This window comes from Nerophis ophidion, linkage group LG12 (genome assembly GCF_033978795.1).
Source record: "Nerophis ophidion isolate RoL-2023_Sa linkage group LG12, RoL_Noph_v1.0, whole genome shotgun sequence".
Lineage (NCBI taxonomy): Eukaryota > Metazoa > Chordata > Actinopteri > Syngnathiformes > Syngnathidae > Nerophis > Nerophis ophidion.
Window position 1 is genome coordinate 66,718,046 of NC_084622.1, and position 14,068 is coordinate 66,732,113.

The 14,068-nt window shown below is 38.1% G+C and overlaps 1 protein-coding gene across 2 annotated transcripts in view; it reads left to right on the forward strand.

Moving 5' to 3' along the window:
* elmo3 (engulfment and cell motility 3) overlaps positions 1-14,068 on the forward strand; it is an 81,993-nt gene that overhangs the window by 62,694 nt on the left and 5,231 nt on the right. Inside the window, exons 1-2 of one of the 2 annotated variants that reach the window (XM_061918025.1) lie at positions 5,594-5,781; positions 8,942-9,105. In XM_061918025.1, the coding sequence (XP_061774009.1) occupies positions 5,776-5,781; positions 8,942-9,105 (170 nt within the window). In that variant the 5' untranslated portion in view covers positions 5,594-5,775. Of the gene's footprint in view, positions 1-5,593; positions 5,782-8,941; positions 9,106-14,068 lie in introns of those variants that run through there. The other variant, XM_061918024.1, reaches the window with a different exon arrangement.

Consider the following 14,068-nt stretch of genomic DNA (forward strand, 5'->3'; position numbering starts at 1 on the left):
AAGGAACTGGTCATTGACTTTGGGAGGTCGAGTCCACGGTCACAACCTATTGTGATTGAGGAAGTTGAGGTACAGACCGTGGACTCATTCAAGTACCTCGGGGTTTGGGTGGACAATAAGCTGGACTGGACTGTCAACACGGACCACCAGTACAAGAAAGGACAGAGCAGGCTGTACTTCCTCAGGAGACTGCACTCCTTCAACATTTGTAGAAAACTCCTGTGGATGTACTACCAGTCTGTGGTTGCCAGTGTTCTGTTCTACATGGTAGTGTGCTGGGGGGGCAGTACATCTAAGAAGGACAGCTCCAGACTTGAGAAACTGATCAGGCGGGCCGGTTCTACAATGGGAATGAAAGTGGACTCACTGGTGACGGTGGCAGAGAAGAGGACTGTTGACAAACTAGTGAGCATCCTGGATGATGCCAGTCACCCTCTGCATAGCCAGAGGAGCCTGTTCAGTGCTAGACTGCTTCATCCCAAGTGCAGGACTAATAGACTCAAAAACTCCTTTGTCCCACACGCTAGACCAGGGGTAGGGAACCTATGGCTCTAGAGCCAGATGTGGCCCTTTTGATGACTGCATCTGGCTCTCGGATAAATCTGAGCTGACACTACTTAACACAATAACTAATGAATAATTCCACTTGTAATCACAGTGTAAAAAATCATTTTAAAAATATAAAAATGCTCATGCATTTGAATCCATCCATCCTTTTTTCTACCGCACCTGTTCAAGAAGTTGCCTTAAAGGTAAGAAATAAGGATGACAGGGGATGCAAAACAATAACAGCGCAATACGTTTTCATAACATGGTCACTACTGCCTACTTATATTCTTATTTTACTGTTATATTTTTATTCCCATTGTTCCTTTTTATTTTTTATTCTTATTGTAATATTTCTCTATTTTGTTTCCATTTAAACCCCCATTATTTACTTTTTACTTTTGTTTAAATTGATCTCAACTCTGTACACTGCTGCTGGAATTTTAATTTTCTTGAAGGAACTCTCCTGAAGGAATCATTAAGTACTATCTATCTATCTACTCGGCACATTACAGTGATTCCTAAAAATAAACAAAAATAGTGTCAATATAATTGGGCTGAGATTTGAATCCCGTCCAGTCATGGTCACATGTCCTGGAACACAGGGTCAAATAAATGAATGATCATTTCCCAATGGTGGGATAAATATAAGTATGTTCTTACTTGTGGTTTTCCTTGGTCTTCAGAAAATGACTTTTGGAATATTCCACATTTTTCAGAGGTGGTTATTTTTTAAGGTAACCAAGGACGTAGCACCAAATTGCTGAGTGACACCCGATCCACCTAAAACCAAACTTCGCCACGCCATACACACACATTTGGTATGTTTACATGCACTACAACTCTAATTAGTGCATGGGTTTGTTCAAAAGCAGCTTTTTAAGACACGAAAAAAAAATATATTCAAACATGTTAAATATTTTAACTCTTTAGACCTCCTAAATAATTTGGTTTTATTGATTTTTAAAAAATGCCAACAAATGAAATCGCCGGAATATGATTCAGAGTCTGATATACATATCAGTGGATAATACAAACCATATAAAATTATTTTTATGATTATATTATAATTAGTGCATTTCTTTGGGCTGCGATGAGGTGGCAACTTGTCCAGGGTGTACTGCGCATTCCGCCCGAATGCAGCTGAGATAGGCTCCAGCCACCCCAAAAGGGAAAAGCACTAGAAAATGGTTGGATGGCATTTCTTCGGGTTAAGTCTCCCCTGTCTTCAAAAACTAGTGACACCTCTGTTTTTATCTTTAATTTAGGGGGTCTTTAAACGCACCATAATTATGTGAAAAGTAAAACTTGTACATCCCTTTTTCCTATGCTGCCACCGATAGATTTTAATATTTTTTATCTGTTTTCTATCACCTCATTCTTTTGCTAAAATGTTTGTGCTGTGTGTGAATTCTTAAAGGTGAGCATTAACGACATTATGATGTCCGTGTTGAGTTAAGTGTTTGTTAAGTCTGCTTTGAACGAACCATTTTGCATATTTGACAGGGACATTCTTCATTTGATTCAAGCAACCTTATTAAAGAACTTTCCTGGCTATTTTAATCGTAGGTTATCATTTATGACGTTGTTGTATTTTTATAAGTTACATCAGGGCTCGGGAACCTTTTTGGCTGAGAGAGCCATGAAAGCCAAATATTTTAAAAACGTATTTCCGTGAGAGCCATATTATATTTTGGTAATACTTTGATATACGGAACATATTCACCATTAATCAGTTGCTTATTAACATGCAAATTTGTAACATATTGGCTCTTAATTAGTTATTTTTAAGTACTTATTAATGCCTTTTTCTGCTTGGCCTTATTTTACAAACAGTAAGCCATTAACTAAGAGTCTTCCCTCAATAACTTCAGAATTATTGCTTATTAGTAACCCTAACCTTTATATGGTCCCCTAGTGTCCAAATAACTCTTAAGTCTTTGTTACTTAGAATATGTTCCCCGTACTAAAGTGGTACCAATATTTTTTAACACTGAATACAACTAAATGTGCGCACAATTTTAGAGTATAATAAGTCTCTTATTCCTTTTAACAACATTGTTATTCTGAAGCTAACAAATAATAAATAAAATACTTCTTACCATAAAAGCGACTTTTTGGATTGATGGAATAAAAATGCATGAGAATGTTTTTAATTTTGAACGTTATTTTTAACCCTGTGCTTACCAGCGGAATCATTAATGACTTATCGTGTTAAGCAAAGTCAGTTAAGATTGATCCGAGAGCCAGATGCAGTCATCAAAAGAGCCACATCTGGCTCGAGAGCCGCAGGTTCCCTAGCCCTGAGTTACATATTTAAATGACAGAACATTTTTTGGAGAAGCCATGGTCCTCACTGTGCTTCGGGCCTCGGTCCAGTCTCGCCTTTGACGCCCCTGGTCAGTACTGAGTGAAAACCCAGGGACACGACTAAAGTGTGACTTGTATTTCATAGTTGAGCTAAGGAGTAATACAAATATGTAAAAAAAACAAAAACAATCTACTTTTCTGATTTAAAGCATTATATTTCATGGTAAAATCTAATTTGAAGGAAAAGGGACAGACAAAGAATGCTATTTTTCCTGGGTTCAAGATAGTTTCAATTTATTTAATAAAAAAAAAAACAATGAAAAAACGATCAGATCACTGTGCAGGACAGTTTTTTAAAATAAAAAACATATATATTTTACAGTTGATTTTTTTATCATGTAATTATAGATTTTATTTCCTGAGCACCGAGTCTGTGGAATAACTAAGTGAAAGTAAACAAAGGTTCTTATTCTTTGAGTTTTAGCAGTAGCAACCCGCCCTAGTGGCTCTCTGGAGCTTTTTCAAAAATGTATGAAAAATGGAAAAAGATGAGGGTAAAAAAATATAAAAAATTTATTTTTTGTTTTACTATAGTTTCTGTCGGAGGACAAACATGACATAAACCTCTCTAATTGTTATTAAGCTCACTGTTTTTATTAAATAAGCTTCACTGATTCGAGTATTTGGCGAGCGCCATTTTGTCCTACTAATTTTTGCGGTCCTTGAACTCACCATAGTATAACTTTCTCCGACTTTCTAAGACGTGTTTTATGCCACTTCTTTTTCTGTCTCATTTTGTCCGCCAAACTTTTAACGTTGTGCATGAATGCACAAAGGTGATTTTTGTTGATGTAATTGACTTATGTGAAGTGTGCTAATCAGACATATTTGGTCACTGCATGACTGCAAGCTAATCGCTGCTAACATGCTATTTAGGCTAGCTGTATGTACATATTGCATCATTATGCCTCATTTGTAGCTATATTTGAGCTCATTTAATTTCCTTTAGGTCCTCATAATTCAATTTATATCTCATGACACACTATCTGTATGTAATATGGCTTTTATTTTTTTGCGGCTCCAGACGGATTTGTTTTATTAGTTTTGGTTCAATATGGCTCTTTCAACATTTTAGGTTGCCGACCCCTGCTGTAGAGGAATAATACTTTTCCGCTAGCACACTGTTTGAAACAAACAACCTTTTATTCCTTCTAAGTTTGTAGCATTAGTGTTTTGTTTCGTGTAATTGTGAATGATCTCTGCAAGTCTTAGGATGTATTTTTTGTTTCAAGCTTTTGATTTTTTAAGTGCTTGTGGTCTGAATTGTTTTCATTTTTTTCCCTAATTGAGCCTTTAGCTGACATATTTCCAGTGACGTGCCTGTATAGCAAGTATATATTGATACCAGCGTGACATAGGGGTTACCATAGCAACTTAAAGGCCTACTGAACTGCGATGTTCTTATTTAAACGGGGATAGCAGCTCCATTCTATGTGTCATACTTCATCATTTCGCCATATTGCCATATTTTTGCTGAAAGGATTTAGTAGAGAACATCCACAATAAAGTTCGCAACTTTTGGTCGCTAATAAAAAAGCTTTGCCTGTACCGGAAGTAGCAGACGATGTGCGCGTGACGTCACGGGTTGTGGAGCTCCTCACATCCTCACATTGTTTATAATCATGGCCACCAGCAGCGAGAGCGATTCGGACCGAGAAAGCGACGATTTCCCCATTAATTTGAGCGAGGATGAAAGATTCGTGGATGAGGAAAGTGAGAGTGAAGGACTAGAAAAAAAAGAAAAAGGCGAGGGCAGTGGGAGAGATTCAGATGTTATTAGACAAATTTACTAGGATAATTATGGAAAATCCCTTATCTGCTTATTGTGTTACTAGTGTTTTAGTGAGTTTATATGGTACCTGAAAGTCAGAGGGGTGTGGCCGTGGGTGTGGTGACCGCCAGTGTCTTCGGTGGGAGGGGGTAAAGTCCGTAGCTGCAGGAGGACGCAAGCTCCGCTCATGGCTACGGTAAGAGCCGACTTATTACCACCATTTTCTTACTGAACCTGACTGCTCTGTTCCACAGTAAAGCTTCACCTTCGGGAATGTAAACAAGAAAACACCGGCTGTGTTTGTGTTGCTAAAGGCAGCTGCAATACACCGCTTCCCACCTACATCTTTCTTCTTTGACGTCTCCATCATTAATTGAACAAATTGCATAGATTCAGCAACACAGATGTCCAGAATACTGTGTAATTATGGGATTAAAGCAGACGACTTTTAGCCGTGAGCGGTGCTGGAAGAACATGTCCGCTAGAACCGGTGACGTCATGCGCCCGCGTCATCATAAGCATCATCATTCCGCGACGTTTTCAACAAGAAACTTTGCGGGAAATTTAAAATTGTAATTTAGTAAAGTAAAGCGGGCGTATTGGCATGTGTTGCAATGTTAATATTTCATCATTGATGTATAAACTATCAGAATATTGTCATGTGTTGCAATGTTAATATTTCATCATTGATATATAAACTATCAGAATATTGTCATGTGTTGCAATGTTAATATTTCATCATTGATGTATAAACTATCAGAATATTGTCATGTGTTGCAATGTTAATATTTCATCATTGATGTATAAACTATCAGACTGCGTGGTGGCTAGTAGTGGCTTTCAGTAGGACTTTAATTGCAGTGTTATGCAGGTTTGAAGTTGTCGCTAAACGAGCAAAGACGGCCGATGTTCCCCCAGACACACACGTGTGTGAATGTTCATGCACATGCTTCTGAGACAGCTGCCATTCATCACTCCCATTGGCTGACAGCTTGTGTGTGAGAGTGTCAGGGCGTTTGTTTACTAAACAGGCTGCTGTCATCTAGGTCATCCTTGCCTCACACTGCGGATTGAAACATTTGCTCAAAATGGAGGTAAGGTTGATTTGCTTGATTAACTTTCATTTTTATGTTAAAACTGACTGGTTGATGTATTCTTACGGGAGTTTGCTATGAAGGTATTTTCTTTCAGAGGTTGATTAACTGCTGCCTGATGGGTTAACTGCCATCTGAGTTTTTGCGTGAGTGCAATGTAACGACAACCAGTATCATTTGTCAAGTGCAGGCTGAATGCTGCCAGCTGATGGATTTAAACAAACATTCTATTTGCAGCCTAGAAACTGATACTGAGAGCAATTTTAAACTCTACAATGCGGTGTTTGTTTAATGTCAACACAAACATGGGCGCTGGTGTTTTCTATTCAAAATCTTCCTACGGCAAACTAAGAAGTTAAAGTTGTTGCTAGGCAGATTTCACGGGGCTCAAAAAATATTATTTGTTTTAAGTTACACACATGCAAGTGCAGGACCAGAAAGTCAGACTAAAAAAAAAAAAAAGGACAGAATCTGTATGAAATATAAAACTTTGTACATGAGATGGGGAAACCACACACTGTGGACCTTCTGTCAATGTTCATTGTCTTTTTACGGGGGGGGTTGAACCTTTGAAAGGAGGCATTGATCGTTCTAATTCTGCATGATCGATGACTGAAGTAGGTTGATAAAGACGGCACGTGTCATTAATGGCCTGCTGTTGAGAGGAAATTGTCGGGGGCGGGGTGTACAAGCTGAGTTACAACAGATGAAAGAAGTGGTGAATGGATGAGCAGGAAGGGGTGTGGCCTACTAGGAGGATTTGATCATGTGCCTGTATTGGAAATTGCTTTAATTAGAACAACAATATTGTCTTTTTTTAGAGGACGGCCTGGCGCGGTTGGGAGAGTGGCCGTGCCAGCAACCTGAGGGTTCCTGGTTCAATCCCCACCTACTACCAACTTCGTCAAATCGGTTGTGTCTTTGAGCAAGACACTTCACCCTTGCTCCTGATGGGTCGTGGTTAGGGCCTAGCATGGCAGCTCCCGCCATCAGAGTGTGAATGTGGAAATAGTGTCAAAGTGCTTTGAGTACCTTGAAGCTGTTACATATACTGTAATATTGTACATGGTAATTGTTATATATTGTATGTATGATATTAACATATAATATATCAGTATATATCCTGTACTGCACATATATTACCATATTTTTCGGATTATAAATTGCTCCAGAGTATAAATCTCACCTGCCGAAAATGCATAATAAAGACGGAAATAACATATATAAGTCGCACTGGAGTATAAGTCGCATTTTTGGGGGAAATTTATTTGATAAAACCCAACACCAAGAATAGACATTTGAAAGGCAATTTAAAATAAATAAAGAATAGTGAAGAACAGGCTGAATAAGTCTACGTTATCCATCCATCCATTTTCTAACTCTTTTCCTTTTGGGGTTATATGAGGCATAAATAAGCAACTGCTATGTTAAGCTAACATATTATGGTAAGAGTCATTCAAATAACTAGAACATATAGAACATGCTATACCTTTACCAAACTATCTCTCACTCCTAATCCATAAATCCCATCAAATCTTATAGGTCTTTAGTCTCTTACGTCAGTGGTTCTCAACCTTTTTTTCAGTGATGTACCCCCCGTCGACATGTTTTTAATTCAAGTACCCCCTAATCAGAGCAAAGCATTTTTGGTTGAAAAAAAGAGATAAAGAAGTAAAATACAGCACTATGTCATCAGTCTCTGATTTATTAAATTGTATAACAGTGCAAAATATCGCTCATTTGTAGTGGATTTTCTTGAACTAAATGGAAAAAAAGATATAAAAATAACTAAAAACTTGTTGAAAAATAAACAAGTGATTCAATTTTAAATGCAGATTTCTCCACATAGAAGTAATCATCAACTTAAAGTGCCCTCTTTGGGGATTGTAATAGAGATCCATCTGGATTCATCAACTTACTTCTAAACATGTCTTCACAAAAAAGAAATCTGGATTCATCAACTTACTTCTAAATATTTCTTCACAAAAAAGAAATCTTTAACATCAATATTTATGGAACATGTCCACAAACAATCTAGATGTCAACACTGAATATTGCATTGTTGTATTTTTTTTCACAGTTCTTGAACTTACATTCATATTTTGTTGAAGTATTATATATATATATATATATATATATATATATATATATATATATATATATATATATATGTGTGTGTGTATGTATATGTGTGTGTGTATATGTACATTACAACAACACGCTCACTCTTTAATATATATATATATATATATACATAGTGAGGGTTTTTTGAATTGTTGCTATTTTTAGAAAAAACATTTTTTTAAATCTCACGTACCCCTTGGGATACTTTCAAGTACCCTGAGGGGTACACGTAAACCCATTTGAGAACCACTGTCTTACGTGAATGAGCTAAATAATATTATTTGATATTGTACGGTAATGTGTTAATAATTTCACACATAAGTCGCTCCTGAGTATAAGTCGCACCAAACTATGAAAAAAACAGCGACTTAAAGTCCGAAAAATACGGTATGTAAATATTATGTATATATGTTATTTATATACTGTATATATTTTTATTTTTATTTTTCTTGTCTATTTTATACCTGCATTGTCCATCATTTGTAACTAAGCTACTGCGTGCAACAATTTCCCTTGTGGATCATTAAAGTTTGTCTAAGTCTAAGAAGGTAGAAAAGCGCTATACAAGTATAACCTATTTACCATTTATTTGAGAAGCTCGAGCATCTCAAAAGGCAAAAGTCTAGCAAAGAATGTAAGGAGTGTGCAATAGGAAGAGAGATGTGTTGTTCTTTATACACTGAATGCAAGGGTGCGGGAGTAGGCTCAGTTTGGAGGGGGGCGAGAGCTAAAAATGCAATGGTGCAATGCTAAATGAGCAACGAGATGGGAGAAGCGGTACTTCCAGTGAGTCAATGCGGACGAGGTCATTCTCTGGTCGAAAAGTGCTTTTCAGAGAAATAGTGCAGTCTGTGATGACAGTGCAAGGATAAATAAATGTTTTCCATCACATACCAAATGTACAGTAATTGCCATTTTGTTTGTGTCTAATCTGAAAGCAAAGATGTGCAAGAGACACAAGACGATGTCACGGATACGAGTTCACCGCAGCATCCTTCGCTCCTTCTTCACAAGACGTGTTGTGGTTGTCGCACAGGTCATGCAGGTGGTGAGGGAGCAGATCACACGCACGCTCTCCACCAAGCCCACCTCTCTGGACCTCTTCAAGAACAAAGTCAACGCTCTGAACTACAGCGAGATCCTCAAACTGAGACAGACGGAACGATTGCACCAGGAAGAGACGCTGGCGGCGCCCGTTCTGTGAGTACGCCGCCAAGATGGCCAATGACGTTTGCATGTTATGGCGTCCTGTCAGTCAGATGCAGACATCCTTACACCTGCGCTGTTATTTGTAATATTTTGTCAATTTTTGGTACAAAAAATCCCCACTATGACAAAAAACTATTTACATACAGAACAGGTCAAAAGTTTGGACACACCTTCTCCTCATTCAATGTGTTTTCTTTATTTTCATGACTATTTCCATTGTAGATGTAGGCATCAACATGAAAGCATCAAAACTATGACACCTCTTGAAGCTCATGGAGAGAATGCCAAGAGTGTGCAAAGCAGGAATCACTGCAAAGGGTGGCTATTTTGAAGAAACTAGAATACAAAACATGTTTTCAGTTATTTCCCCTCTTTGTGTTAAGTACATAACTCCACATGTGTTCATTCATAGTTTGGATGCCTTCAGTGACAATCTACAATGTAAATAGTCACGAAAATAAAGACAACACATTGAATGAGAAGGTGTGTCCAAACTTTTGTCCTGTACTCTACATTCATTTATCTGTCCAAATACCTGTGGACCTCCATTATACAAACCCCGTTTCCATATGAGATAGGCACCAGCGCCCCCCGCAACCCGGAAGGAATAAGTGGTGAAAAATGGATGGATGGATATATGTATACATACAGTGGGGCCAAAAAGTATTTAGTCAGCCAGCGATTGTGCAAGTTCTCCCACTTCAAATGATGACAGAGGTCTGTCATTTTCATCATAGGTACACTTCAACTGGGAGAGACAGAATGGGGGAAAAAAAATCCAGGAATTCACAATGTAGGAATTTTGGTTCAAAGTTCTATTTTGGTTTCATCTGACCACGTGACATTCTCCCAATCCTCTGCTGTATCATCCATGTATCCATTTTGGTATAAACTCAACTGGTGGTGTTTGGAGGAAGAAGAATACTGTGTTGCATCCCAAGAACACCATACCTACTGTGAAGCATGGGGGTGGAAACATCATGCTTTGGGGCTGTTTTTCTGCTAAGGGGACAGGACGATTGATCCGTGTTAAGGAAAGAATGAATGGGGCCATGTATCCTGAGATTTGGAGCCAAAACCTCCTTCCATCAGTGAGAGATTTGAATGCTTGACCAAATACTTATTTTCCACCATCATTTACAAATAAATTCTTTAAAATTCCTACAATGTGAATTCCTGGATTTTTATTTCCCATTCTGTCTCTCCCAGTTGAAGTGTACCTATGATGAAAATGACAGACCTCTGTCATCATTTCAAGTGGGAGAACTTGCACAATTGCTGGCTGACTAAATACTTTTTGGCCCCACTGTATATATATGTGTGTATAAATATATATATATATATATATATCCATCGCGCACTAATTGACTGCAAGAGCGCGCACTTGCCACTGATGATGTCACGTTATCGATGAGAAAATGCATTTTACAACAATATGATTTGACCGAGCAACTAGGAGACACAACAGGTAACAACAGTAAAATGGATTAGAAAGGACAGATTCCAAAAAATAAAAATTAAAAACAAAATAGAATAATTATTTTATTTTTGTTTAACTTGGGACTTCCTGCGGGTCGGATTTTGGACGCTTGTGGGCCAGATACTGCGGGGACCCCTGCTCTAGATTGTCTTTCATCAAAAAAGAAAGTTAACTGGCTGTTTACACTTTATTGGTGCAGGCGGACATGAAAACATGAATGTCTCTTCTCAACCAGCAGGGGGTGCTGCTGTGAATACTTAGTATGTAGTGTCCATGATCATGATGCAACACACTGCTGTGAATACTTAGTATGTAGTGTCCATGATCATGATGCAACACACTGCTGTGAATACTTAGTATGTAGTGTCCATGATCATGATGCAACACACTGCTGTGAATACTTAGTATGTAGTGTCCATGATCATGATGCAACACACTGCTGTGAATACTTAGTATGTAGTGTCCATGATCATGATGCAACACACTGCTGTGAATACTTAGTATGTAGTGTCCATGATCATGATGCAACACACTGCTGTGAATACTTAGTATGTAGTGTCCATGATCATGATGCAACACACTGCTGTGAATACTTAGTATGTAGTGTCCATGATCATGATGCAACACACCGCTGTGAATACTTAGTATGTAGTGTCCATGATCATGATGCAACACACTGCTGTGAATACTTAGTATGTAGTGTCCATGATCATGATGCAACACACTGCTGTGAATACTTAGTATGTAGTGTCCATGATCATGATGCAACACACTGCTGTGAATACTTAGTATGTAGTGTCCATGATCATGATGCAACACACTGCTGTGAATACTTAGTATGTAGTGTCCATGATCATGATGCAACACACTGCTGTGAATACTTAGTATGTAGTGTCCATGATCATGATGCAACACACTGCTGTGAATACTTAGTATGTAGTGTCCATGATCATGATGCAACACACTGCTGTGAATACTTAGTATGTAGTGTCCATGATCATGATGCAACACACTGCTGTGAATACTTAGTATGTAGTGTCCATGATCATGATGCAACACACTGCTGTGAATACTTAGTATGTAGTGTCCATGATCATGATGCAACACACCGCTGTGAATACTTAGTATGTAGTGTCCATGATCATGATGCAACACACTGCTGTGAATACTTAGTATGTAGTGTCCATGATCATGATGCAACACACTGCTGTGAATACTTAGTATGTAGTGTCCATGATCATGATGCAACACACTGCTGTGAATACTTAGTATGTAGTGTCCATGATCATGATGCAACACACTGCTGTGAATACTTAGTATGTAGTGTCCATGATCATGATGCAACACACTGCTGTGAATACTTAGTATGTAGTGTCCATGATCATGATGCAACACACTGCTGTGAATACTTAGTATGTAGTGTCCATGATCATGATGCAACACACTGCTGTGAATACTTAGTATGTAGTGTCCATGATCATGATGCAACACACCGCTGTGAATACTTAGTATGTAGTGTCCATGATCATGATGCAACACACTGCTGTGAATACTTAGTATGTAGTGTCCATGATCATGATGCAACACACTGCTGTGAATACTTAGTATGTAGTGTCCATGATCATGATGCAACACACTGCTGTGAATACTTAGTATGTAGTGTCCATGATCATGATGCAACACACTGCTGTGAATACTTAGTATGTAGTGTCCATGATCATGATGCAACACACTGCTGTGAATACTTAGTATGTAGTGTCCATGATCATGATGCAACACACTGCTGTGAATACTTAGTATGTAGTGTCCATGATCATGATGCAACACACTGCTGTGAATACTTAGTATGTAGTGTCCATGATCATGATGCAACACACCGCTGTGAATACTTAGTATGTAGTGTCCATGATCATGATGCAACACACTGCTGTGAATACTTAGTATGTAGTGTCCATGATCATGATGCAACACACTGCTGTGAATACTTAGTATGTAGTGTCCATGATCATGATGCAACACACTGCTGTGAATACTTAGTATGTAGTGTCCATGATCATGATGCAACACACTGCTGTGAATACTTAGTATGTAGTGTCCATGATCATGATGCAACACACTGCTGTGAATACTTAGTATGTAGTGTCCATGATCATGATGCAACACACTGCTGTGAATACTTAGTATGTAGTGTCCATGATCATGATGCAACACACTGCTGTGAATACTTAGTATGTAGTGTCCATGATCATGATGCAACACACTGCTGTGAATACTTAGTATGTAGTGTCCATGATCATAATGCAACACACTGCTGTGAATACTTAGTATGTAGTGTCCATGATCATGATGCAACACACTGCTGTGAATACTTAGTATGTAGTGTCCATGATCATGATGCAACACACTGCTGTGAATACTTAGTATGTAGTGTCCATGATCATGATGCAACACACTGCTGTGAATACTTAGTATGTAGTGTCCATGATCATGATGCAACACACTGCTGTGAATACTTAGTATGTAGTGTCCATGATCATGATGCAACACACTGCTGTGAATACTTAGTATGTAGTGTCCATGATCATGATGCAACACACTGCTGTGAATACTTAGTATGTAGTGTCCATGATCATGATGCAACACACTGCCGTGAATACTTAGTATGTAGTGTCCATGATCATGATGCAACACACTGCCGTGAATACTTAGTATGTAGTGTCCATGATCATGATGCAACACACTGCTGTGAATACTTAGTATGTAGTGTCCATGATCATGATGCAACACACTGCTGTGAATACTTAGTATGTAGTGTCCATGATCATGATGCAACACACTGCTGTGAATACTTAGTATGTAGTGTCCATGATCATGATGCAACACACTGCTGTGAATACTTAGTATGTAGTGTCCATGATCATGATGCAACACACTGCTGTGAATACTTAGTATGTAGTGTCCATGATCATGATGCAACACACTGCTCCCATTCCTCTAACTCAGTGGTTCTCAACCTGTTTTCAGTGATGTACCCCCTGTGAACATGTTTTTAATCCAAGTACCCCCTAATCAGAGCAAAGCATTTTTGGTTGAAAAAAAGAGATAAAGAAGTAAAATACAGCACTATGTCATCAGTTTCTGATTTATTAAATTGTATAACAGTGCAAAATATTGCTCATTTGTAGTGGTCTTTCTTCAACTATTTGGAAAAAAAGATATAAAAGTAACTAAAAACTTGTTGAAAAATAAACAAGTGGTTCACTTATAAATGCAGATTTCTCCACATAGAAGTAATCATCAACTTAAAGTGCCCTCTTTGGGGATTGTAATAGAGATCCATCTGGATTCATCAACTTACTTCTAAACATTTCTTCACAAAAAAATAAATCTTTAACATCAATATTTATGGAACATGTCCTCAAAAAATCTAGCTGTCAACACTGAATATTGCATTGTTGCATTTCTTTTCACACT